General features: G+C 41.0%; 1 protein-coding gene across 1 annotated transcript in view; it reads right to left on the bottom strand.

The window, feature by feature from the left end:
* Nucleotides 1–225: 225 nt before the first annotated feature.
* Nucleotides 226–27,548, bottom strand: part of DDAH1 (dimethylarginine dimethylaminohydrolase 1) — a 157,706-nt gene continuing 130,383 nt past the window's right edge. The window contains exons 5-6 of the mRNA XM_005888439.2: nt 6,183–6,326; nt 226–3,270 (exon numbers count right to left, since the gene is read on the bottom strand). Of these exons, the coding sequence (XP_005888501.1) occupies nt 3,154–3,270; nt 6,183–6,326 (261 nt within the window). The 3' untranslated portion in view covers nt 226–3,153. The remainder of the gene's footprint in view (nt 3,271–6,182; nt 6,327–27,548) is intronic.

The following is a 27,548-nucleotide window of genomic DNA, read 5'->3' as shown; positions in this document are numbered from 1 at the left end:
ACCAGGCATGGATAATATGCATACTTTTTAAGCACCAGAAGGATGAAGTATCCTTCAATTATCATTTTAATCCAAGCTTTGGATGGCAGCTGATTTACAGATATAGTTTGTCTAATCCCATATCTTATAGGAAAAGAGAAAAAAAACCTTCCCATCTCTGATAGCAAGGAAATGGTGATTTCATTCACCATAGAAGTTTCTGTTGCAAAAAAGAGACACAGGCTGTTGAGCACAGTACAACTCACACTTTATTCCATCGTGATTGGTATACCTGTAGGATCAGGACAGCAAGAGACTAAAATCAGTGCAGAACTTCTCTGGACTAAAGGGCCGTGAAAGGCATTACTGGTTTTGGCACACAGAGTGGATAATCATACATGGCCTGCAACAGGATGGTCAGTAAGATAAAATGCACAATAAATCTAACACCATGTGGAAATCATTTCTGAGTTTTGTAGGATGTTAAGGAGTAAATAATTACAAAGATTAACATGCAACTCTAAATAAGTCACATTGTTCATCAGACTATTTCCCCCCTTCGGGATGAAGAGATAGCCTTAGGAATCTGTTCACAGTAGCTTGAAAGAGCAATCAATACACAGGAGAGAGATCTGCCTGCTGATTTCTGTAGCAATCTGTCACAGTTGAGAAATAATGCCGCATCATGTACTTTCTCTATATTGTCCTTAGTAAGCTGAATCTTATTGACCACGAGATTCTGACTCAACTGTTATTTACTTACATACAATTTCTAATGTCCTTGTAATGTCAAAAAGCAGTTTCTGTTAGTTTATCCTTGTAAATCACATGGGACAAAAGAGGAACCTATATAATGGGGTAATGGGTTGTCTTTCCTCTTCAAAGATAATATTATGCTGATGAGTACACCAAGGAAAGAATATTAGTATTCTGCAAGTATTTTCGGTTTTCACATCATCATATCACAGAAAGGGCTCAAAGAAGCCAGTCTTGTAGGTGACGGAACAGTGCAGAATGAGATTCTGTAGAAGAGGCACATAGATTCTAAGTGATTTCTTGAGACAAAGAGAACGAAAGATGGAAAGATGCAAAGAAAAAGAAAAGTGAAAACAGCCTTCTGTTAGAACAAACTGTTCAAAAGAAAACTGACCCACTTTCAATTTACTAAACATAATAGAGAACAGTTCTTTAATTTGGAATGATAGAAATAAAGATATTGAAAATCATAAGCCAATTAGCTTTACTAGTAAGCCTGAAGTGGCTCATTGCGTTCATTTTCCCGTGGTTGTTTTTGAGATGTTGAACTCTCCTGGGGAGGATTTCTGTTTTTGCCAGCATAGGGACAGATTTAACCCAAAAGGGCAGTTATAACTGCTGAGGACAATTTTTATTTATTAACTTGGCATATGGGTAACATTCATTCTCTCTGTGGCAAAAATATATTGTTCACCCATGATGAGACAGTTGGAAATATGACAGTGATCAAGATATGTTTTAGTCATAGGATGCATGAAATTAGATATTTGTACATAATATGAATATTAAATTTAAGCAAAAAGAAAAAGAAGGAGGAGAAGGAATTTCTTCAAAGTCTGACAGAAAATCATCAAATAAAAAAAATAGTGGTTAAGGATGTCTTGTATGCTCAGAGGTTTCTTACCTCAATTCGCTCAGGGGGAGATAGAATAAATGAAGGTATTCTCTCTTGGTCACCAGACATAAAGAATGTCTGATTTCAAACCTGTAGATGAGCAGAGCAAGACTTGAAGTAGCATTTCTTAAACTCCCCAAATCTTAAGAAGCCAAAGGCAATATAGGAAAGGTGGAAATGACTGGGAAGTTTGATAACATGCCTGGATCAGTCACCATTCCTTGGAAAGTACCATTTCCCCAGGTTGCTAAAAGGCTGATTCTTTCATGTTTAAGTAAAAGACAACTATCTCTCCCTTCGCTGCAGCATTGTTCTTTGTTAAGAGATTTGTGTCAGTTTAAGCTTGTGTAATAGGAAGGCTAGACAGGAAATAAATTTTAATTGAATTCCACAGTAAATGTTGGATATGTCAAAGTAGAATTGTCCATTGTCTATAGCTGGTTTCAAGCACCAAGCCTATCATTTCCTGAACATGCTCCAATTGGCTTGCACTAGCCCACCTACAATCACTGTTAAATGTAATGTCTCTTTTGAAAGGAATAACTCTGTAGATCAGGAAAAGTGTAGGGGTAGAAGGGTGGAAACAAGGTGAGTTACAACCGGGGGGAATGAAAGTGAGTTAAATGAAAAAAATTCAGTCTATTTCTCAAGGTCTGTAAATGGCCAGTAATGAAGCAAAAATTCATGGAATGTGACTTAAAGACTTCCTGAAGTGTGGTACCCATGGATTGTTTCCAAGCTTCTTGATCTGCGGTCCCCTAGCAACCATCTGATGCTGAATTCAGCTTCCTAGGTGTGGTGCCCTACTTCTTCTGGAATTTAGATCTCTGGGGCAAACCCCATCGGGAATTGCCTCTGTGTAGTTAAGTCTCCCCTCAACAGCTGCTCTGATTCTCGTCACACTTCTGCTAAGGTGGACCCTTTTGGGGGTGAGTGGTGTGATGGCAGAAGATGCAGCCGTGAGGCAGAGAAGACTAATGAAAGACAGAGTCCGCTTGCAGGAAGGTGTGGAGAAGGCGAGACCGGATTCTACCTAAGGTAGAATGTGAGGTGACATTGACAGAAGTAGGAAAAGAAGAAAAAAGAGGGAAGGAAAAGGAGAGGATCCCCGGACCAGGGAATTTCACAGGAGCCAGAGATGATTAATGACAAACAGAAAGAAAACCCAGTTTATCTGACTGATCAAGAAGACATTCTTCGGCATATATTGACAACTAAATGATTTTCACACAGATAATACAAACACTAAAGCAAGTGTTTCCTTACTAGTATTAATCACATTTCAATAATTCATTAGCTCTATATTTTCTAGATTGCTTAACTCGTTGAGCAAATCCACAGTTTAGGTACCACTGTCAGGGGAGGGGGTGGGGGAGGTGCAGAACGAAGGAATGCAATTTAGAACTGTAAACCAGGGTTAGTGGCGCAGTGGCACAGGAGATTGTCAGTGAAAACGACAGGAGTGGGTACAGTTACCGGCCTTAGGAGTGCAGTACTGCCGGATGCAAGGGAGGGACTGCGACTCAGGAGTCTACTTTCTTGTTAATTAAAACCGAGCTGCAGGTGAGCAGCCCGTCCACCTTTTCCAGTTCAGAATTGCTCACAGGGATCAGCATATGGTCCTTCAGCTTTTCATAAACCTGCAGGAGGAATCAAGGAAAAGTAAAGAAGGTTCAGTTTCTGCCTCCGTTTTCCCTGGCTCCCCACCAGCCCCACCCCACCCTCACCCCCTCTGCCTGGTATAGATAATGCATTTAGCTTGTGAGTTTAGGCTTTCCATACATGGAACCCCAAGGTATGCAAGTCACTGAGACCACACCCATGCCCACAGCGAAACCCATAAAGCGAGCAGCCTGGTTAACCACTAGCTCTCTGCTCTAACCTCAAAGCCAAAGATGTGTCAGAAATGTGGTTGTTACTAGAAAGGCCTTTATTCTGCCCTTGTCAGTGCTGGATTAAGTGATATATGAAAGTCTGTGGCCTTAATTTCAGTCTGAGTATGACTCTCTCTCCACACTTTAAAACCCTCTCAACTATAATGTTTCTTTCCTTAACAAGCTAACTAGAAACACTTGCCAAAATATGATTTAAGTGAAGGGTTTCAGGTCAAAGTGCTTTTAAATGACAGGTGTGAATTTTAGAGCATCTTTTGACATGAATAGAAAGAAAGCATGTGTCAAACCTTCAAATAAACAGTAAACAGATTTTTCTCTGATGATAAATCAAAGCATATTGTTTAAAAAAAAAATCACTTGAAAATATACTGTCTAAAACCAATCCACCAGGCTTCTGTAGAGTGTACTTGGTTCCTTAAAATTCAGTACCATGGTTAATTAAGAGTGGTGGAATTAGAGCTGCGTTCCAGCCCCAATTCTGTCAACTCATGGTTTCAAGTGTGATTTCAGTCAATTAGCATCCCCATGGGATTATTTCTCTGTAAGACTGGAATAATATTAGTGCCTGCACGGGCGGCTGTAATGGATGAACAAGGTAATGCATACAGCACGCCAGGCACAGTGCCTGGCACCGAGAAAGCCCTCTACAAACACGAATAGTGTTACTGTTTTTGGTGATAGACCCAGGGCTGAATTCAGAAGCAGTTAATGATAATCCCACTATCACATGGTTGATGTGGCTGAAGAGGTAGGTATGAACGATCCAGAGCTCCATTTCCCCAAGTAAGTTCAGTGACCAGCGTGCTTACTGATACTGCAGATTCCAGGGCGGGAGTCCAGGAACCTGTATTTTTAACAACTTTGATGCACATTAAGGTATGAGATCCAGTATTCATCTGAGAGCTGGTTAAGGCACAGTCTGGGGGGTCAGAGGTCCTCTATTTTCCTCAGATTCAAACTTTTGGCCATGAAAATTGACAAAAAAATCTGTTTATCCTCCTCCCCTTCTCCCTTTTTAATCTGCTGAGGGAGATCCTGATTATGAGAATCAGCCTAGTAATTATACAGTACTGAATTTTTATTTTATTTTTTATTTTTTTTTGCAATTTTTAGTTTTTATTTTTTTAGATTCCTTTTTTTAAATTTTATTTTATTTAACTTTACAATATTGTATTGGTTTTGCCATATATCAAAATGAATTTGCCACAGGTATACATGTGTTCCCCATCCTGAACCCTCCTCCCTCCCCATAGCATCCCTCTGGGTCGTCCCAGTGCACCAGCCCCAAGCATCCAGTATCGTGCATTGAATCTGGACTGGCGACTCATTTCATATATGATATTATACATATTTCAATGCCATTCTCCCAAATCATCCCACCCTCTCCCTCTCCCACAGAGTCCAAAAGACTGTTCTACACATCAGTGTCTCTTTTGCTGTCTCGTATACAGGGTTATTGTTACCATCTTTCTAAATTCCATATATATGTCTTAGTATATTGTATTGGTGTTTTTCTTTTTGGCTTACTTCACTCTGTATAATAGGCTCCAGTTTCATCCACCTCATTAGAACTGATTCAAATGTATTCTTTTTAATGGCTGAGTAATACTCCATTGTGTATATGTACCACAGCTTTCTTATCCATTCATCTGCTGATGGACGTCTAGGTTGCTTCTACGTCCTGGCTATTACAAACAGTGCTGCGATGAACATTGGGGTACACGTGTCTCTGAATTTTTAAAAGGTAGCAAAACTTTTATAAAAATTTTAAACCTAAGGTACATGCATATAAAAAAAGAGAGATCAATGGCTATTAAGGCTCTTCCGTAATGCTTCGTATAGATATCTTGTTCCTTTGGGCAGAGATGATGCTGAAAAGCCTAAAAAGGATATGAACCCTTAAAGGATCGATGGATGAGCACCCTTGGATCTGTTTGGTATGATTAAATTGAAATTACTAAAGTATACAGGTAAGACTGGCAGAGTGCTCTGAAAGGCTGGGAAGACCAGTCTTTCTCTCAGACCAGGAAAGAATTCCATACCGAGGAGGCAATTCCCTGTTTAGAACACAAATGAAGGGATACTTGTAGGGCCCAGCCGGCTGGTTCTGAGTGTGTAATATTTTATATTTCTTCCTGCTCTCTCCTTTCAAGACTTTGCTGCCTAGGATGTGTATCCCCTGCTTTTCTGCAGCCCTGACAACGAGTACTCTTCTCTTTGGGTCATTCCTACTTCTCTGCCTTAAGGAATAAATGACCCTCTGATGAGGGGAAGCTTAGATTTGTCAGAAATAATGACACAGGTGACCTATGTAGGTCTCTATGCTTGATGAGCATGTGAGTGTCAGGAAGTGCATTTAATCAAATCTGGAACACAGACTCGGGAGACCCAATACTCGTTTGAAAGGCTCTGAATACCAGGCATGATCATCTCAATTACTCTGCATGTATTACTGACCAATGACACTAATGAGAGGAGCGAGCTAAATAAACTTTCCTTTGGCCCTAAATTATGTTATCCTTTGGGCTTTCCTAATGATGTGTTTAGGGGGAAAGGAAGCCCCTGTTATCTGTCACTCGATCGTGAAAAAAATCCTTAGGCAGGAAGGCTTTGAGGAGATCTCCCCAGCTACTGTGGCAGGAAGGACGTTTTATTACCTTTGCACTCTCTGGGTACTCTTCTGGGGTTCGGTGCAGCAAGACGTGGCCTTTGCTGGGGATATTCAGGTATATGCAGTTTGCGGCCGTGTCATCAGGCACTGTGAGTTTGTCGTAGCGATGATCACTCATCTGTTGCATGATCTATAAAGAGATACAAAGCGGGCCTAAGCAGAGCATCTTCCACATCGGCCAACAGGCGGGCAGTGTGGCAGGATAAAAGCTTGCAACCTGCACCTAAGCATGCTCCTCTGTGTTGAAGTTTGTCCATTGCCTCGTCACTTAAAACCAGAAAAGGAAAACCAGATGTAACTATGATTCTTTGGAAGAATTGTAAGGGTCCTTTTAAAAGTGTTTTTAAGGGTTTTAAAATGATTATTTTTTCTAGTTTTTGTTCATAAGATCTATCAGAAAAACACACAGACAAAAGGCCCCGCTGGGGTTTTGATGATATCCTTGGCTGAGTTAGCAGGACTGCTCTGGTCTATAGGGAAAAGGACTATAGCAACAATCAGAACAGTCAGTTAACTGATTAGCAATACTGCACATATTCACGCACAAACATAATTTCTTCTTCTAGGTGCATTTATTAATAAATTGAATTCACTTGTCTGTTAGCAGGTGCTATCCTTAATATAATGAGCATAAAAATCCCCTGGGGGAGGTGAACGTTAAAATCATATTCCAAGGTCTCACTCCTAGGGATTCTGGTTTGACAGATTTGAGGTGAGGAACAGAAATTTGTATTCTGAGGGGCCTCTGGGTAATTCTGAGGGAGATGGTCCCTGGACCACACTTGAAGAAAAACCGACTTAGCAAGTCTCTTCATCAAGTGACGGGTTTATTAGTACCCTAGTATAAAACAACTTAAAAATAAGACAGATGAATTCTACAAAGAATTAAAAATATTGGTATCTCATCTTTAGCCCCTCAACAAATTAAAACAAAAATGCCAATAACAAGTTCCCCTACCCCCCTACCCCACCCCATAATGCCAAAAATATCCAAACATCAAAAGTGAAAACAAGTATTATTTTGGGCTTACTCATGTAGCTTCTTTCCATTCTTTATCGTTATCTATATGTTTGAAAGAATCTGCCAAAATGTCATGCCATGAAGGTATAACAAGATCTTTTCATTGTCTGGTTCTAATCTACATTTCCAGCTAGGTCTTCCTTTACCCCTCAATATCTGGGTGGAAAGGGACCTCATATTACTAGAACCCAGAGTTAGGTCTCTTGCATGTTCAATCACAGAGCCACTGGACAGTCAGATTTATGTTGGGAAAGAGCAGAAGAGACACCAAGCTCCCTGCAGAAACTTCATTCCCAAGAGGATGGGAAGAGTATAGATGGTAAGGTCTTCTTGACTCACCATCAGTTTAAATCATTCTCTTTTCCTAGTGGGGACTATGTCAGGGGCAGACAGAAACCAGAAGTAATATGGAATATCCTTCACAGAGAAGGAAACATCAGGAGTGGGGATGAGCTTAAGCACTATATCAAAGGCTCAGAGACGCAAAGATAAATAGGAAAATATCCAGTTTTTGAAGAGGTCACAGCCTACTGGAGGAGACTGTCCGACAAACAGACAATTTATTACAATAAGAACAAACAGAGCACCATGCTAACAGTTTTATATGTATTCTTGAATCCCCAAATTCCCATTTTACAGATCAAGAAAATGGACTTAGGTCAAAAAACTTGACCAAGCTCATGCAGGTAGATTTAAATCCAGATTTGTGCACCTTAAAACTTAATTTATTAATCATCTCACTTTGCTCTCTTTCTTAACCTCCAGAGCTGCAGCAAAATCTTTGTCGTACAAAGTACTATATCATTTATTTTTCACTTATTTGGTACTTTTTATGTATGGTAAAAACTGATCATGGTACCATTAATCATGGTACTATTTATTCTCTTTTCATGTGTAATCTTATTATGGCATGGTACAGTTTGGACTTGACTGGACATCTCTCTTGCACTTTTCAATTTAAATTGTTCCCTGAGGGGATAGACCCATAGGATGCATCACCCACCAGTAGGGTGGGCTCTTCTTTAACACCTAGACTGAGAAACCTTAGACCTATTCAATACATATGGGCTTCTCAGGTGCTGCTGCTGCTGCTTTTAAGTTGCTTCAGTCGTGTCCGACTCTGTGCGACCCCATAGATGGCAGCCCACTAGGCTCCCCTGTCCCTGGGATTCTCCAGGCAAGAACACTGGAGTGGGTTGTCATTTCCTTCTCCAAAGCATGAAAGTGAAAAGTGAAAGTGAAGTCGCTCAGTCATGTCCAAATCTTCACGACCCCATGGACTGCAGCCTACCAGGCCCCTCTGTCCGTGGGATTTTCTAGGCAAGAGTACTGGAGTGGGGTGCCATTCCCTTCTCCGCTTCCCAGGTGGCTCAGTGGTAAAGAATCTGCCTGCCAACGCAGGAGATGAAAGAGAATCTGGTTTGATCCCTGGGTTGGGAGGATCCCCTGAAGGAGGAAATGGCAATCCACTTTAGTATTCTTGCCTGGAAAATCTTATGGACAGAGGATCCTGGCAGGTTACAGTCCATGGGGTTGCAAAGAGTCAGACATGACTGAGAACAGCACAGCAGCAGCAGCCATTCAATACATGGACAATTAAGAACTATTGTAAGCAAATTATCAATATATTAAACTTAGCTCTCTTTTTGAAATGGATATGCTGCAAAATAATACGAAGAGGCTTGTTTAAGAGAAAAAAATCCAGACCCAAGTAACTCTGTTCTCCTATGAATTGCTATTTAATTATATCTTATGCAGACTTTCTTCTGGCTGCTTTCAAAACACAGTAATAGTAGCTTCCCTTTATCATTGTGTGGGAAGGGACATATTAAGACCATGAACTCTGGAATAAAACCTGGGTTTGAGTCTCAGTTCTCTCCTTTGTGAGCTATAGAAATTCAAGCTCTTTTTTTTTTCTCACTTCTTAGTTTCCTCATCTATTGTTGTTCAGATGCTCAGTTGTGTCCGACTGTTTGTGACCCCGTGTACTGCAGACTCCTCATCTATAAAATTGGGATAATAATGGTCTTTCACACATTTCTTATGAAAGATAAATGAAGATAATGAATATAATAGGCACTGTATTAATCCCTTAATTAGCTACTAGTATGAAAGAGATGGGAATACCAGACCACCTGATCTGCCTCTTGAGAAATTTGTATGCAGGTCAGGAAGCAACAGTTAGAACTGGACATGGAACAACAGACTGGTTCCAAATAGGAAAAGGAGTACATCAAGGCTGTATATTGTCACCCTGCTTATTTAACCTATATGCAGAGTACATCATGAGAAACGCTGGGCTGGAAGAAACACAAGCTGGAATCAAGATTGCCAGGAGAAATATCAATCACCTCAGATATGCAGATGACACCACCCTTATGGCAGAAAGTGAAGAGGAATTAAAAAGCCTCTTGATGAAAGTGAAAGTGGAGAGTGAAAAAGTTGGCTTAAAGCTCAACATTCAGAAAACGAAGATCATGGCATCCGGTCCCATCACTTTATGGGAAATAGATGGGGAAACAGTGGAAACAGTGTCAGACTTTATTTTTCTGGGCTCCAAAATCACTACGGATGGTGACTGAAGCCATGAAATTAAAAGACGCTTACTCCTTGGAAGGAAAGTTATGACCAAACTAGATAGCATATTCAAAAGCAGAGACATTACTTTGCCAACAAAGGTTTGTCTAGTCAAGGGTATGGTTTTTCCTGTGGTCATGTATGGATGTGAGAGTTGGACTGTGAAGAAGGCTGAGCACCGAAGAACTGATGCTTTTGAACTGTGGTGTTGGAGAAGACTCTTGAGAGTCCCTTGGACTGCAAGGAGATCCAACCAGTCCATTCTGAAGGAGATCAGCCCTGGGATTTCTTTGGAAGGAATGATGCTAAAGCTGAAACTCCAGTACTTTGGCCACCTCATGCGAAGAGTTGACTCATTGGAAAAGACTCTGATGTTGGGAGGGATTAGGCGCAGGAGGAGAAGGGGACGACAGAGGATGAGATGGCTGGATGGCATCACTGACTCGATGGATGTGGGTCTGAGTGAACTCCGGGAGTTGGTGATGGACAGGGAGGCCTGGCGTGCTGCGATTCCTGGGGTCGCAAAGAGTCGGACACGACTGAGCGACTGATCTGATCAGACAAACAGGGTTCAGGTGTCCAGTCTGCAGTCCCATCTACCATTGTAGCAAACTTTGCTCTTTAACCTCACTCTTAAGATAGTCTGTTTTGAGGTAAAGAAATCACCTATGGCTCTTAGTACAAGATGAGCTGAAAGAGAAAGAAGCATAGCAAGTCCATACCTCACAGTCCTGAGTATAACTTCAATGGTCCCACGAGCAGCCTGGCAAATTCCCCACCTCTCAGTCTGACTCATGCTGTCCGGGGGTGACTATGAAGCAGAAATATGGAATGTTGTACATTCCAGAGGAAGTGTTATCAAGGATGTTATCAGTGCTGACTTCTTGTTTAACCATGAAGGAACAAACTAGAATCTCCAAGGTTATGCCTACCTCAGAAGAGCCCAGTTTCTCTGGAGGAGCGGAGACAGAATATTTCCTTTCCTGGTGTGGTTTGTTTACCCGGCCTTCAGCTCTCACCATGCTCCCTCCTATCCACCCCACCTCACCCCCCTCAACCTTCTAGTTTGAACAATACCACCCCTGCTTCCTATGTGCTTGCCTTATTGTTCTTCAGTTAACGGTGTTTATGTGAAATTCTAATAGCTGTTTCCCTTACTCTTTAATGTTTCTCTCTCTTCCGGGTCTTATATGTATGATTTATAACTTCTGGTGGGAACATTCCTAAAATTACTGACATAAGGTCAGTACCCAACCTAACATTGTTTGAGGATAGTTTCACTTTTTTTCATCACTATGAGAAAAGGAATTATACTGCTCTTAGTGGGGAAATACTTTAATGCTGGGAATACATAAAGTAATTCACTGATAAATTCTATTGAGAGATACTCTTAAAATAAATATCTAAATGAAACCTCTGAAGCCACCTTAGGAGAAGCTTTGCAATTAATTTGTCAAGGCCCCCTGGTTATCATTTTAAGACAGGTTTAAAAATATGCCAAAAGAAATGACTTTTAATAATAGAACAGACCCCGTTTGGAGCAGTAAGTAGTTCTGCTTAACTATGGAAGAAAAATTACAAAAGCTCTGTCAGGCATAGTCTTTCTAAATTAAAAGGATTTAGGAAGTGGTAACTATAGATAATAAACAAAAAATTACATTTCTTCCATGAAAAAGCTAAAGATACTTATTCTAAACACAAAGGGTTTCCATCTTTTGGGACAAAGAACAGGTTTTTCTTTTCCTGTTAGTGATTATTTTCTTTTTTCTTATGTGTTGTTATTGTCTGAATAAGACAGCTTACATTTATTTATAGCTGGGTTCAGGAGATGTATGTATATACAGAACGCAGGGCACTTGCCATCCAGAGGGGAATACACAGAAGAAGATTCAGGAGATTGTGTGTCTCTCTAGCATCTTTCCCCTGTTGTGCTGGAATGGCACTGTGAGGATGTGCTCGCAGGGCATCACCTCGACGGGCTCAATGATGGAGCCACCATGAGGCAGAGAAAGAGGTTTTGCTTCCTCTTTGTGGATGCACGGCAGCCTTTGTTAAAAGATGAGCATCATTTCAAATATCCCGAGAATGTGGCTGTTGGGCTGTTTTGTTCTATGTCCCAACATTTTTTCCTAAAAAGGGGTGGAGGAGGTGTATTGCTCCAAGCTGTGTGTAAAGTGTTCTTTTAACCCCAGGGACTGTACTTCCTGCTTCTTGCTGCCCTGGGAGCCAGAATGAAAAGGAGAAAGCCCCTACACCGTGTACACGCTACAAGGTCCCCAGAGGCCCCGGGTTCCAGGCAACACACAGGATTTCTACAGGGCTTCGGGGGAAGATCTGAGAGGCTGAATTGCTGTTCTGAACTTCTTTTCTGACTTCTGCCATTTCCCAAAGGAGTTATTCCACTCACTATGTGTGCTGTGCTATGCTTAGATGCTCAGTCATGTCTGACTCTTTGCCACCCCATGGACTGGAGCCCGCCAAGTTCTTCTGTCCGTGGGGATTCTAGACAAGAATACTGGAGTGGGTTGCCATGCCCTGCTCCAGGGGATCTTCTCGACCCAGGAATCAAACCCAGGTCTCCCGCATTGCAGGCAGATGCTTTACCAGCTGAGCCACCAGGGCAGCCCAGGAATACTGGAGTGGGTAGCCTATTGCTTCTCCAGGGGATCTTCCCGACCCAGGAATCAAAACCGGGTCTCCTGCATTGCAGGTGTAGTTTTTACCAACTGAGCTACTCAGGACAGGATGCAACTGGCATTCCATCCAATTCCACTGTCTTCCTAGAGCTCCCCCTTCAGGCCTGGCACGATGGCAGTGGAAGGTGGGAACCTAGACAAGATGCCAAGCTAACCTGGCCATGGATTCTGCCTTCAGAAGATGATAATCTATAATTTAAGCTAGGTCAAGGGTAAACTAGCAGTAAAATGAAAGTCAGTGTCACTTGTGACACAGGCATCTCCTTAACGAAGAAGGCATGCAGCCCTGAGAGGAAATTGGCCACGTCCTGGTGGTCTGTTACACAGCTGCTCATTCGAAGGAACCCACATTGCTCCCCAGAGGGGAGCTGTCACAAAACAGAGTGGGAAATGTCTGGCTTCCAGCCCAAGATAATTTGCATGGCTAGTTGCATTAACAACTAGGCATTTCCGGCAGTTCCCAACATTTCTGGGAATTTTCTCATCCACAGGTCTGGAAGGCAATTTCATTCTCTCACTTGTTACTCATGCTTTCTTGGTACTACATCACTTATTTTGAAAAAATTCCCAGGTTATGTTGTTTTACAGAACAATGTAGGCCGCATTGGTCAAATACCGAAGCAAAGTTGTATAGAAGGTGTTTAAAGATGTTTAGGAAACAGAGCACATTCTTGGCTTGCTCATACCGGATCTTCCTATGAAGCATACATATGTATTTGTCTTAACATATCAAAGTGAAACCAACTCAATAAAACAACTCATTATAGATTCTATTGAGATATACAGTATATGATGTCAAGCACACTTCATTGCTCCTGGATATCTAAAATAATTCATACATTTATTTACCCACCTATCCGTCAAGAGTTTATTGAGAATTTGACAATATGCCAGGCATCAAGTCCTGGCAGTCCTTTTAAGGCTCAGTCAGATAGCTATGAATGACATTCTAGAATTGATATCATGTTTTCATTTTTTAATAGTGTTTCCATGGATCAGCTCAAAATGAACACAACCCGAGTGAGGCTGCCTTTTAAACAACCTCTCTGAATTGATGGGTTGTATAGATCCTAAGAATGAAGTTACATGGTTCTTTTTAGTTAAATCTGGGCAAACCTTCAATGCCAAATATTTCCTTCCAAGCTAGCTGACATTTCCTCCATAAATTATCTCATGTTTGGAGCTGCTGCTTTTACTCAGATCATATGGGCCACATGAAAATGTGGAGGAAAGATTTCTTCTGTTATTCAAACTACAACCACAAGTCACAAAAACTATTTCTGGAAGGAATCCTTAAACACAATGGTTTCTATGGAAGGCTGGGACCCGCACCCCCTCCCCCACCCCTCCCAACTCTTATAAGACCACTCTGAACTCTGTGGAGGGCTGAGGAGCAGAGTAGGGGCAGAAGGAACAACTAGCAATTCTCTGGGTGAGTTACAGCCCTGATTTAAATTTTTGACTCAAGGGGTTGAGAGGAAAAAAATCAGACCAGAGCATCCCTTCCCAAATGCAAAGTCTGGCATTCTTCCCTCCCTTCTTCCCCCTGCCATGCTTCTCTATGACTAGCTATGTAGCAGATGCAAATCCCCACAGTCTTATCCTTATGTCTTGAATAAGTACAGTAGACAGCTGCCTACTTGACTACTGAGGTCATGCCCTGGCTTTGCTTCACCAGATACCTACACCCTAAATTCAGCTCCCAAAATCTCATCATCAAAAATTAACTTCCCTGGGTACTGGGAACTGGATGATCTTTCAGTTTCCCTTGGGTCATTCAATAACAAGAAATAATTGAAGTGTTTATTGAGCTATCTTCTAATTATTGATGGTTCATCTATTTTCACTCCTCTCTTCAACAATTCATTTTACAGATAAGAAAGCCAAGGTTCAGACAAATTCAGTAATTTGTCCAAGGTCACACACGAAGACAGAAATCCAGGATTCAGATCCAGGTAAGTCAGCTTCCAAATGCCCACCATTTTGTGGTCACATCAATCTGCCACCTTTGCAAATTGCCCTTGAAAGATTAGACTCAGAACTCACTAACTGACAGTCTGTGGGCTAATTTTTCCTGTAGATATAGTTTATTTGACATGCACATATTTTTAAAAGTTTGCATTTAAGTGCATTTTGGACAGAGAATGTCTGACCCCTGAAGTTGTCTGAGTTTGCTATTAGACTACAAAGGTTGGTTTCCTCAGAGATAGCTACTCTATTTTTTAAGCAGATAAAGGAAGAGAAAAGCCTTCAGGAATAGAAAAGGACAGTGGGTGAAGAGGCATTATCACCTCTAGAGCAGCAGAGGGGCAAGCTCGAAGATGAGAGATGAGAAATGGCCAAACATGCACACTTTGTAATGATGCCCATGTCCAGCGCTGTTGACTCGGACCCCACCACTGGTGGATTAATGCTTAGTCTACGTATGAGCAAGTGATTCCTGGGTTATCTCATCAGGTACCCATTTACATTTTTTTATGCAATAATTGTGATTGTTTTGCTTTGAGATATTCAAAATCCTCGACCTGGTGTGCTTGGCCATTTATGAAAGAGTTGCTTGGGGTTAGAGGAGAGTCTGTACACACGAAAGAGCATTCTTTTTTGTTTCTTTTCTGGAACAGTGTGAAGAAAATCACCTTTAGGACTTCTAATTGCTCTACAAAACTGTACTCATAGCCTGGGTACAGGCTAAAGAAACAAGTCTTTAGCATATGTTCAGTGCCCTGAGATCTTCAGCTCCAGGTGGTAGTATGCTGGTAAATGCGGGGGAAAATAAATGCCTAATATACCCATAGAAGTTTATTATAAATTTTACTGTATTATAAAGGATGGGTAGCATATAATCTATAAATAATAATAAAGACTTCAGTGCTTCTGACTGTAATTTTCATATTGCCAATTGATTCTCACAGAATGCTTCTGTTGATTTTTGCAGTTTGTGCATTTGAGGCCAAACCAATAGCTGCAACTGACAAATCAGCATAACAATTCCAAAATGGCTGCTGGGTGATATTTTGTTGACAATAGTAAGACGGATGAAACAATGTTTGGCAATGATGTAAGTGACTTCATTGCTAAAGTGCATAGTAGCTTTTGAATACTGGAAGAATATTTCCTCATTTTCCCTCAGTGTGATGGTTACACACATAATACACTTTTAAGTTTAATCTGCATAATTAAAATTTTTCCCATCAGAATTTGGGATGGACATGTACACACTACTATATTTAAAATGGGTAACCAACAAGGACCTACTGTATAGCACATGGAACTCTGCTCAGTGTTATGTGCAGCCTGGATGGGAGGGGGCTTTAGGGGAGAAAGGATACATGAATATGTATGGCTGAGTCCCTTCCCTGTTCTCTTGAAACTATCATATTGTTATTTGGCTATACCCCGATACTGGAGAAGGAAACAGAAGCCTGCTCCAGTATTCTTGCTTGGGAATTCCATGGGCAGAGGAACCTGGAGGGCTATAGGCCATGGGGTCACAAAGAGTTTGACTTGACTTAGTGACTGAGCATATTTACCCCAATATAAAATTAAAAGTTTAAAAAATTTCTCCATCAATATCTTATGTCTAGAAAATCAGTAAAATGATAAATTAAGTCCTGTTTTGTAGCTTTGCTGATTTCTGTGGTGCAAACATTCTCACCATAGCCAATTTCAAGTTACCATTGTGATATTATTGAATATGGCATTGGGAAGGGATGTGCATGGCCACAGTGTTATATAACACTACCATATACATAAAAGATGTAAACAACTGTAAGAGCATGGCTAAGTAAAATGTAATAATATAATTAGGAAGTTATTACCTTTTTTAGAACAAAATTTATTTAATCATAAGTTTATACAATTTGATTTTTTATAACAGATGTGTTTAATAAGCACCTGTCAAAATTCCCCAAAATGTAACAGTTGGCCTGGGTAAGCTGGCTGTAGCAAACCACTGCCCTATACAAGGGGCTTCATGGTTTTCTAAGACTTGGTTCTTGAATTTCAGCATACGTTGGCCTTTCATAGAAAGTTACTTTAAGTCATCCTCCACCTTCTTTGTTAGTACCACGGATAACTTTAGTTTTAAAATTTGGCTCATGTAGCTCTTGTTTTCTCATGGCAGACAATATTTGAGGATTAGCTTTCAATGAGCTTTTGAAATACACTGATGGTATAAGGTATCATGAATACTTAAAAGGAAGGATGGCAAATTGGATTTGCTAAATAGGAGCCTAAACTCAATGAAGCTTTCAAACATACAAGAGAAGATGACTGATCGGAAACGTAAAGTCTATTGTCTACGTGTAAAGAGGAAATGAGAATTCACAGTTTACATTATTAAACTTGGCTCCAATTTAAATTATTGTTCCCCTTTTACACCATCTTTCCCTTTCATTTCCAGTTAGGTTATTTTGCTATATTCCTTCCATCTTTGTAAGCTACTTAAGAAATCAGGTGATGTATGATTACATAATTTCAAACAGTTCTTCTAAAAATAGGCTTTTAAATTATAAATGAAAATACAAGTTATAAAAATACATAACACAAGTTTCTTGTCAAATATGAAAAAAGTTCTATTGGACTTAATGCAACTGTACACATTTGTCAAAGGCCATTGAACTGTACATTTAAAGCTTGTGAATTTGATTGTATGGAAATTATATTTCACAAAAGCTGACTTTAAAAAGTTGAAACCCTCTTTCTCCCCCTCTATTCCATCATTGTCTTTTCTCTTCTCCCTTTCCTTATGGGAAATTACTATTAAGTTTGACGGAGGCCCTTCAGACTATTTTTAACACATGTACATAGTCAAAACAGAACCTGTTTATCTCCCACTGAATTTGTCAGTGAAGGATCCTGAACATCTCAGTTTCTAGGGGTCCCAAAGTCTACTTCTCAAAGGCCGGTAACAAAAACGTCTTCAGATTTCGTACTTGTGAAGGCAATTTCTGTGATTGTCTTACTAATTTTTGCCCGTAAACAGTTCCAATGTCTGTAAATAATGTTACACAAAAATTGAATAAATATTGGGATTGTATGCATGCGTGTGTGCTAGGTCGCTTCAGTAGTGTCCAGTTTTTTGGAACCCCATGGACTGTAGCCACCAGGCTTCTCTGTCCATGGGATTTCCCAGGAAAAAATACCAGAGTGGTTGCCATGCCCTCCTCCAGGAGATCTTCCCCACCCAGGTATTGAACCCTCATCTCTTACGTCTCCTGCTTTGGCAGGCGGGTTCTTTACCACTAGTGCCACCTGGGAAGCCCACCGAGATTGTATATAGCTATTTAATTCCCTGCTTCTGAGGGACTCTCTTGTTGTCATGAACTACTTGATCTTCAGGAGTCATTGCAGTTGCTAAACGCATCAGGAATAAAAGCCCCTCAACTATGATATGCTCAGAAATGGAAATTTCTGTGAAACAAGGTTCACAGATTTCACTCATGTTTTAGGATGGGTTTTTTTAACCTCAGCACTGTCGACATTTTGGGCTGGATAATTGTTTGTTTTGGGGGCTGTCCTGTGTATTACAGGAGGTTGAGCATCCTTGGCCTCTACGCACTATATATCAGTGGCATCCACCCCCTTCACCCCCCCACATAATAACAAAAATATCTCCAGATATTGTTGGATGTTTCCTTGAGAGAAAGGGAGGACAAAGTTGCCTCTGGTTGAAAACCACGGTTTTAAGAAGAAAGCTATCAAATCTATTCATATTTTAAAAGAAAAGCAGATACTTATGGGAGATAGGAGGAAAAATAACCAGAAAAAGAGAAATCAAACTTCCAAAGAAGTATATAGCACTTGCTCTTCTATTCTTCCTCTGAATTAATAGGATCCCTGAAAAGAAATGGATTGGTATTTAAGAAAACAGCTGTTATCCACACATATCTTGTACAAGAAACCCAAATCCCCTGTAAATGACAACCAAACCATGGCGGATGAAGAAAGCAGCCACCCCACCTCACCTACTTATGTGAGCTCTCTGTTTTACATTTCTGAAATGGGGAAGAGAAATTGTGGTTTCCTCCTGAATTTGGCCTTTGCTAGTGCACTGGAGGAGGAAGTGGCAAGCCACTCCAGTGTTCTTGCCTGGAGAATCCCAGGGACGGGGGAGCCTGCTGGGCTGCCGTCTACGGGGTCGCACAGAGTCGGACACGACCGAAGCGACTTAGCAGCAGCAGCAGCAGCAGTGTCAGACCGTGAATGTTGAGAAGGTACTTTGAACACTCGGGAAAGTGATGTCATTTCATCAAGCCCACTTCTCTTTTATGGAGGTTCAGAGAGATAAAAAATTAAGTGACTTACTTAAAATCACACAAAGGTAGTGAACTGAACTGCAAAGCTAGGATTACACCCTAGTTCTCATGACTCAGTCCAGGCCTTTTCTAGTGGTCTTGGTTTGGTGGAGAGAATTTAAGTGGGACAAAGAGGAACAATCAACCTCTTACCAGCCTTCTCCTCCACTCCCAAGTTAAGGAGTCTCTCTTCCCTTTCAAGATCTAAAGTAGGTTGTCCAGTACAACCTAATTGCATTCCATGATTTGTGGAATGTCCTAGGCCAGTGGTTCTCGACTTGGGCCACACATTAGAATCATCTGGGGAACTTTAAAAAAATATATAGGTTTCTGGGCCCCAATCATAGAGATTTTTTTTTGACTTGGTCTAAAGCAGAAAAATGTCACTGTTTCTTTTTAAATGCTGCCTCCAGATGACTATAATATGGAGACAGGATTGAGAACCACTAGTCTATGCCCTCTCTATAACTTTGACCAATTTGGGGAGAGAGGTTGAGAAGGGAAAGGAGGTAGCTGATATTCACATGTTATCCCTGGCCCCACTGGATTAGATCCCTTTAGAAATACAATTATTATACAGGCGCTGTCCCTCTTTTAAACGATGTCAACATAAGCTGGGACCCCAGTCTCTCTTTGACTGCCTGGAGAAAAAGCTCTATTCACCTACAGTGATAGATTGTTCTCAAGTTTGGCAGATTGGAGTACTGCAGTGATAAAGACACTTAGAATATGAAATGCTGGTGTTCTTCAAAGGTGCGACAACTCTGCTTTGTAGTCCAGATGTCTCCTCATTCGCTCTTCTCGGCTCTTTCCCTATCTCCGCATTCCTGTTGTTTCTAACAAAGGACATTTTTGCTTTCTCTTTTGCTGTATTGTCCCCTGCTGATCCCAAGCCTTCAAGGGTCTCACCTTTTACCCCAAAGGCCTTATTGTATTTTCCTAGACACGGGCAGTTCTCTAAGAATGCAGGGTTTAGCTCTTCCAAGGGCCTATGGACACTGCGGTTGCTTCCCACACATCCATTCTCTGCTTTCTTAGTAGTTACCTGGGTTTTCACTTGTATATCCACACCTCCCTGTGAAGCCCACATTATCTGGGGGAAGCCAATTCCACCTCTGACTGCAGGACTGAGACTCTAGGCCAAAGGTTCCTCTCTTGGTTCACAGGACCCCTAAGTGTCCCAGGAATATTTCCGTGGGGCCTTCAGGCCAAGAAAAGAGAGTGAAACACAAATCAAAACAAACAAACAAAAAAATAAGCTCTATCATAAATAAATAAGCTTTTATTTATTAAGTAGTCAGGTCCAAACAATAGTAGAACGGTGGATGATGTCTGACAGGTGTATCTTTCTTTTCGAACATTTTCTATTTCTACCCTTGTACTCCTGTGAATTTGTTTGTGGTGCTCCACTGTGCCTGGATGCAGTCAGGAAACTGTAGCACCGGAGAAATTCACCCCCAGTTCCATTAGAGGTTCAGGGATGAACAGATGACCAGTTTGAACCAATAAGAATGGACAAGATCGAAAGAAACTTCCTTACTTTTCTGAGAGAACTGATGTCCCTCTCCCTGAATGGGGGTGAGGAGGCAAGTAGCCAGGAGCTGCTGGCAACCACCGTGCTCCCCTGAAGAGGAGCCAGCTTTATAGTGAAGCTCATCTGTAGAAGGGAAGACAGAGTCTGGTTCTTTGTCAGCATCAGTGAGCAGACCTATCAAATTTACCTTAAAGTCTACATTACTTCAGAACAACAGGGACCAATAATTCTCCTTTCACAGTTTTAGCCAGTTTGACCTGGGTTTTCTGTTCATGGCTAGTGAAGACAAACAGCTTTTATCATTGAGAACTAAATTTGGCTATGACAGAAAGTACCTGCCCCCTCTAAACAACTTTTAAAAGTTTCTTTCTCTGTCATGTGAAAGAAGTTTTGAGGTTGTAGTGCAGTGTATGGACTTGACAGTCACCACAGGCTGAGCTTCTTCTAGCTTTTGCTCTGTTATGTAGCCCTTATCCTAGTGATATGAAATAGCCTTGTGCTCCAGCCTTCACATATTTTTTTCAAGCTTCTGGGTACGGAGAAGGGCACAACTCCTTTCTTTCAAATCCAGGCTTCCTGGATATCATACCCAGCACCACTGATTTCATATCATTGGACAATGCTTTGTCTCATTGTTATACCTAGGACAAAGAAAGCTGAGGGGGGTGGACTTTGTTCCAAGTGGCAATATGTTCATTTAAAACTCAAGGTTCAATTAATAAGAAGGAAGGGTGGCATAGAAGTTGGAGAAGGCGACTAGCTGACTGTCATCAATTGGTTCAGAGAGCCATACATTTTTGTATCCCTACTGTGTAAATTTTGACCTCTGCCCCTTTAGGCAATCGACATACTGCTTGGATTGAATTGAGTTAAGGTAACCAAGTCATCTCAGGAGAGTGGATGAAGCTTCCAGAGAGGCAAAGACACATCACTGGCTCTCTGTGCAGGGCCTGGCATGGGGTAGGCGCTCAACACATTTGTTAGATGTTGAACAAATGGATGAATAATCTTTCAGCAGTGCATTTTGCCATTTCAGTAACTCTTAAAATCTTCCTAAAATCTCCTGATGCAATTTCCTGCAAGACACACTCACTCAGAGCTCAACCTTCTGGAAGCAAAGAAGAGCTTCTAGCCAGGGCTTGTGCTGCATCCTTCTGTGCAACTGATACTTGTCACTGGAACTCCAGCTTTAATCAGCGTGGGTGCTCTCTCCAGGGGCACCTTTTCAAATTCTTCCTAACAAGCTCAGGGATGGGAGCACACAACACTTCCCACCCAAGTTTCCTTCCTCTTTCCACTATTCCTACTTGAAGAATTTAGTATCCTGTTCATTGTCGAGCCACAGGACTTCAGACCTTCAGACTTTTCTATTCAAGTCTAAGAGCCTTATGTAGCCCAAGAGAATTAGAGCAATAAACACTTATTGCAGATATGTTGTATTTTAATATGTAAACATTATCAACAGAGAAAAAGGAACTAGACGGAATTCATGATATTGTATATTCTGTAAGCATTTCACCTAAAAAGACAGTATTTTAAAGAAATTAGCTTTTCATAGGTATTTGTATTTCAAAAATCTAGTGAAGCTCTGCACATTTTTTTGTTCTTAAAATGGAAACATAAACTTTATGTTTTGAAATTTGCTACAGTGATTTTTTTTAACTTTTAAAAAATTTACTTGATTTATTTTAATTGGAGGCTAATTACTTTACAATATTGTGGTGGCTTTTGCCATACATTGACATGAGTCACTCATGGGTGCATGTGTTCCCCATCCTGAACCCCGCTCCCACTTCCCTCCCCGCTCCAGCCCTCTGAGTTGTCCCAGAGCACCAGCTTTGAGTGCCCTGCTTCATGCATTGAACTTGCACCGGTCATCTATTTCACATATGGTAATACACTTTTCAATGCTATTGTCTCAAATCATTCCACCCTTGTCTTCTCCCACATAGTCCAAAAGTCTGTTCTTTACATCTGTGTCTCTTTTAATGTCTTGCATATAGGGTTGTCAGTACCATTTCTAAGTTCCATATACATGCGTTAATATCTTGTATTGGTGTTTCTCTTTCTGACTTACTTCACGCTGTATAATAGGCTCCAGTTTCATCCACCTCATTAGAACTAACTCAAATACATTCATTTTTATAGCTGAGTAATATTCCACTGCGTATATGTACCACAGCTTTCTTATCCATTCATCTGCTGATGGACATCTAGGTTGCTTCCATGTCCTGGCTATTTTAAACAGTGCTGCAATGAACACTGGGGTACACGTGTCTTTTTCAATTCTGGTTTCCTCAGTGTGTATGCCCAGCAGTGGGATTGCTGGGTCATATAGCAGTTCTATTTCCAGTTAAAGGAATCTCCGCACTGTTCTCCATAGTGGCTGTACTAGTTTCTGCATGTTTTTTTTTTTTTTTTTATCACATGAGTGTTACTTCTCTGAAGTGCTATGCCAGTTGTTTTATTTTATAAGACACTGTTCTGAATGATATTAGGGGGCATTTTCTGTCCAACAACACAGTGATTTACTTTTGGCATGAATCGTCACCCCCTGCCCTCAAATGCTGATATAGGATGTCTGGTGAACTCCAGACAGAGGCATGCTTCTCACAGTGTGGTCTACAGATTACCTGCACCCAAGTCATGCAGGGGTTCCTAGGCTCCATGCCAGGGTTGCTGCTGAATTTCTTATGGTCAACCCAAGAAATGTGATGTGCATGTCATTATTTATTTATTTTAATTGGAGGATAATTGCTTTACAATGTTGTGTTGGTTTCTACTGTACATCAGTGTGAGTCAGCTATAAGTATATATAGATTCCCTCCCTCTTGAACCTCCCCCTCAACCCCACCCCCTAGGTTGTCACAGAGTGCTGAGCTGGGCTCCCTGTGTTATATAGCGTTTTCTACCAGCTATCTACCTTACACATAGTCGTGTATATATGTCCATGCTACTCTCTCAATTCGTCCCACCCTCTCCTTCCTCCGCTGTGTCTACAAGTCTGTTCTCTATGTCTGTGTCTCTATACCTGCCCTACAAATAGGTTCAACAGAACCATTTTTCTGGATTCTATATATATGCATTAGTTTTTCTTTTTGGCCACACCATGCAGGATCTTATTTTCTCAACCAGGGATCAAACCTGGGCCCACAGCAATGAAGGCCCAAGTGGTAATACTAGACTGCCAGGGAATTCCTGTGATACACATTTCAAATGTGCACTCTGTGATTCTTGGGTATGTTAAAGTTGAAAGATCACTAACTTAGGCTTTTCAAATTAAATTAACATGAACATCACACCTAAAATGTATTATTACCACTATTGATATTACAACTACTGGTAGCTAATCCATATTGAACTCATCACTTTCCAGGGTGTAGATGTTTTGTTTTTGAAACTCTGTACCAAAAGTCCCCTCTGGATATGTGGCTACAGCTTTGAATTTGGTCCCACTCCAGGAAAAGATAAAAGGGAATGGCTTTGTTGTAAGCTATCTCCGAAGTTTTATACATCTGTAGGCAGATAGTATTTGAGAAATACCGGGTCCCCCAGTGACCATAAGTGAAAAACAGATTAAAATGGGAGAAATAGTAACTGATTATTAAGGATAGAATACTACTGGAGTGGTTTTGGTATTCAGTAGGTCCTTGTTGGTTATCTGTTTTACATATAGTAGTAGTGTGTATATTTTAATCCCAAGCTCCTAATTTATCCCTCTCCCCCAGAATATTTACTTTTAATTTGCTTCTCTTGTATGTCACTGTTTCTAAGGACGGGCTAAATCCCAGTATTGTATCCATCTGTGTGCGTGTTTTCTCTAGAAGTTGGAGAATGATTTAGGGTTGAAATGTCATTTCTAATTTAGTGCCTAGGTTTTACCATATGCTTTATTAACCTTCAGCCAAGCAATAGGATACTCATCAACACCTAAGGCATTTAATACATGTGATGTTCACGGAGAAACAGTAACCCAAAACCCAACCATTCTCCCTCCAGCTCAACTGACACATTTCCTAATCTGTTCCACATCAAGGGTACTGGTGTTGGCTTGGTGAGAGTGTCACATAGGCCATTCTGTGATGTACGATTTCGGCCCATGAGGCACAAATCATCCTGGGTAAATTTTTTTTTTTTTTTGGTCTTTTGCCAACTCAATTCAGCCAAGAAACAATGAGACCCTGCTGGAGACAGAGGGCACACAAATGTTAAAGTGATTTTTTTCCATGTGCTTTTGAGAGTGAGTAGATAAAGATAATAAAAAATAAATGGAAAAGGGTAAAGGACAGAGACTCTAAATTCAGATGAGCCGCTGACTGCTGCCAATGGAAACTGAAATGGGAGCCAGCCCTGTTAGTGTCTTACGAGCTTAGACGTCGGCCATCTACCAGAGCTGCCGTCAGTTGGATGTGTCTTAAGTACAGCTCAGCTCTCAAAATGTGAATCTAGGTCAGAGGAATCCAGCAACACATTCGTCCACCAACTTTCTATAGTTTGTTCCTGTGTTGATGGAAAGAACTGAATTCACCATGCCAGGGAGAGTTTGAACTCTCTTCTGAGAATTCCACCAAAGGCACCCCATTTGGTAGTCTTTTCTGATGTGATTTCGTTGATCATTGTCCCCTAGGGCCTAGTACAGTGCCTGGTACAGAACAGGAGTTCTATAAGTATCTGTCCAAGTGCTGACCTGAGTCTTTTTCCTCCCCTGCTCTTTCAACTCCATCAGTTATGATGTTCTGCTACTTCTGTAAATAGAACTCACCCCCTGCAGGGTCCTCTCTGTTGTCATGGCTGCTTCTCCAGTCCAGACCCTCCTTTCCTTTACTTCTGGACTGTGTGATGCTTCCTAACCAGCTTTATTACTCCTGATCTTCCTGTTAAATCATTCTAGGCATAACATCAGACAGATCTCTCTGAAATACCACCTTTTACACCTTTGCTAAAAAATCGAGTGGCTTCCCACAGCCTGCAGATAAGAAGACTCCAATTCCTTTACTTTTGGACTAGCCCCAACTTATTTCTTAGACCTTAATTCTCTTCCTGTCCCTGCACATCATCTGTTGATTATAAAATATACATTCCCCCCGTTGTCCATCTACAGTGAACACTCATCCCCTGTGCCTGTCCGTCTGTGTTTTGCTGTTTGTTCAGGTCCACTCAGACTTTGGTTCCCTCCTCCTGTGATCACTCTATCCTTGGAACTCCCACTACCTCTACTAGGACCCTGCATCATTTAGTAGGCATTTGCCTTATCTTACACTGACACCGTCCTGTTTCTCCAGTTCAGCTGGAGAGGCCTTGAGGGCATCCTCCTCTATGTTCCCTGTGTATGAGACTCTATCTTTCATATAGTTGCTGCTCAATAAATTGCTGTGTGATGCTCAAGAAGCCTTAACTTTAAACTCAGCTGTAATCTCTTTTTAGGGGCTTCCCAGGGGACTGAAGTGACTTAGCAGCAGCAGGGGGAGCTAGTGGTAAAGAACCCGCCTGCCAATGCAGGAGACGAGAGACATGGGTGTGATCCCTGGGTTGAAAGATACCCTGGAGGAGGGCTTGGCAACCCACTGCAGTATTCTTACCTCCAGAATCCCATGGATAGAGGAGCCTGGTAGGCTATAGCCTATAGGGTTGCACAGAGTTGGACACGACTGAAGAGACTTCACACACATGCAATCTCTTTTCAATTGCCTTTTCTTTCATCTGCTTTTTGAAAAGTCTTTTTTTGCAGAAGAGACAACAATAAAAGGTTTTGGAAACCTTACCTTTTTTTCTATCAGATTTTTATGTATGAATTAGGAAATGATGATGTTTGTTAGATACCCAGTTTAATAAGTTACACACTCAGTTGAAGCCTCCTCAAAGAGAGGTGGAACTAGGATGGAGTCTTCTGCAGTTTTCTATCCTCAAGCCAGCATCAGCACGTTCAGCTAAGCGTAAGTCTTCTATCACTTACTGCCACTGAAAGGACGATGTCACGATGGTCAAGAGTCTATAGTGAACCCACTTTGGAACTATCTATATCACTGAGTGCTTTCTAATTAGACGGTTGCTACTTTTTGCCACGCTTGAGACATAGTCCTTCACCTTGACTGCCTGTCATGAAATTTCCAGCAGGGAGGAATGAAGCTCTCATTCCTTGGAGAGGCTGATTGAACTTTGTTTTTTCAGGATGAGATTGCCTACTGGAGACGGGGTCACACAGGGAGAGCTGGAGGCAGAGCCAGGACAACCTGTGAATTTGGACTCTAAAGTTCTCTGCTTTGCCCTCAAATCCATTTTGGCCCTTTAGACAACTGTGCTTCTTCAGTCCAATCAACATATGATTTTGTTTGTAAAGTAAGTTTTTTTCTCTAATATCAGTAATAATATGAAGTTTAGTCTTTTTTTCTCTTTGGCATAAATCTGTACATCAAGATAAGGTACTGTTGTTAGATTTTCTTTGTGTGTGTGTGTATGTGTGTTTTGGGGGAGGGGTTTGGGAAGCATGAGTCAAATGCAAATTTTCTATTCTTGGAAAATGATAACATTAGTGATTTTTGATAACTCAGAATATTTTAATAAAGAAGTTTAACATGTCAAATGGATTGAATGATGGCATTCAACGTATTACCTAGTTAGGTATTATATTAATATTTTAAGTTGTACAATGTTGAGCTCTTGGCATGAAAAGAGTAAGGAGTTTCTGCCTTTCTTTCTTTTTTTTTTTTTTTAGTTTTTTTTTTTTTTTTTTAGTTTCTGCCTTTCGATCGTTTTTGATTTGGATACTTTCTCTAACTTTTAATGCTACTTGGAGGATGTTCTTTTGTACCTCTATTATAGACACAGTGATTAGCTTCCTCAGGTGCATATTATTCAGGATCATAAGTGATTTTGTAAGTTGTAGAAATTCTTGAAGGCAGTGGCTTTCAACTTAGTCTGTGTACCAGAATCACCTGTGGAACTTCTGAAAATACAGATGCCTGGCAGAGGGCAGACTCGTGGTTGCCAAGATGGAGGGGGGCTGTGTGGGGAAGTTTGAGAGCTGGGGATTAGCATGTGCAAACTATTGTGTATTGAATGGATAAATAATAAGGTACTACTGTATGGCATAGGGAACTATATTCAATATCCTGTGATAAGCCATAATGGAAAAGACTATGAAAAGGAATGTATTTATACATATATATATATTCATACATATATATATATAACTGAATCATTTTGCTGTACAGCACCACTTAGCACAACA

Source organism: Bos mutus, chromosome 3 (genome assembly GCF_027580195.1).
Source record: "Bos mutus isolate GX-2022 chromosome 3, NWIPB_WYAK_1.1, whole genome shotgun sequence".
NCBI lineage: Eukaryota > Metazoa > Chordata > Mammalia > Artiodactyla > Bovidae > Bos > Bos mutus.
Note: the sequence above shows the minus strand (reverse complement) of the source record. Positions and strands in the feature narration are given on the sequence as shown.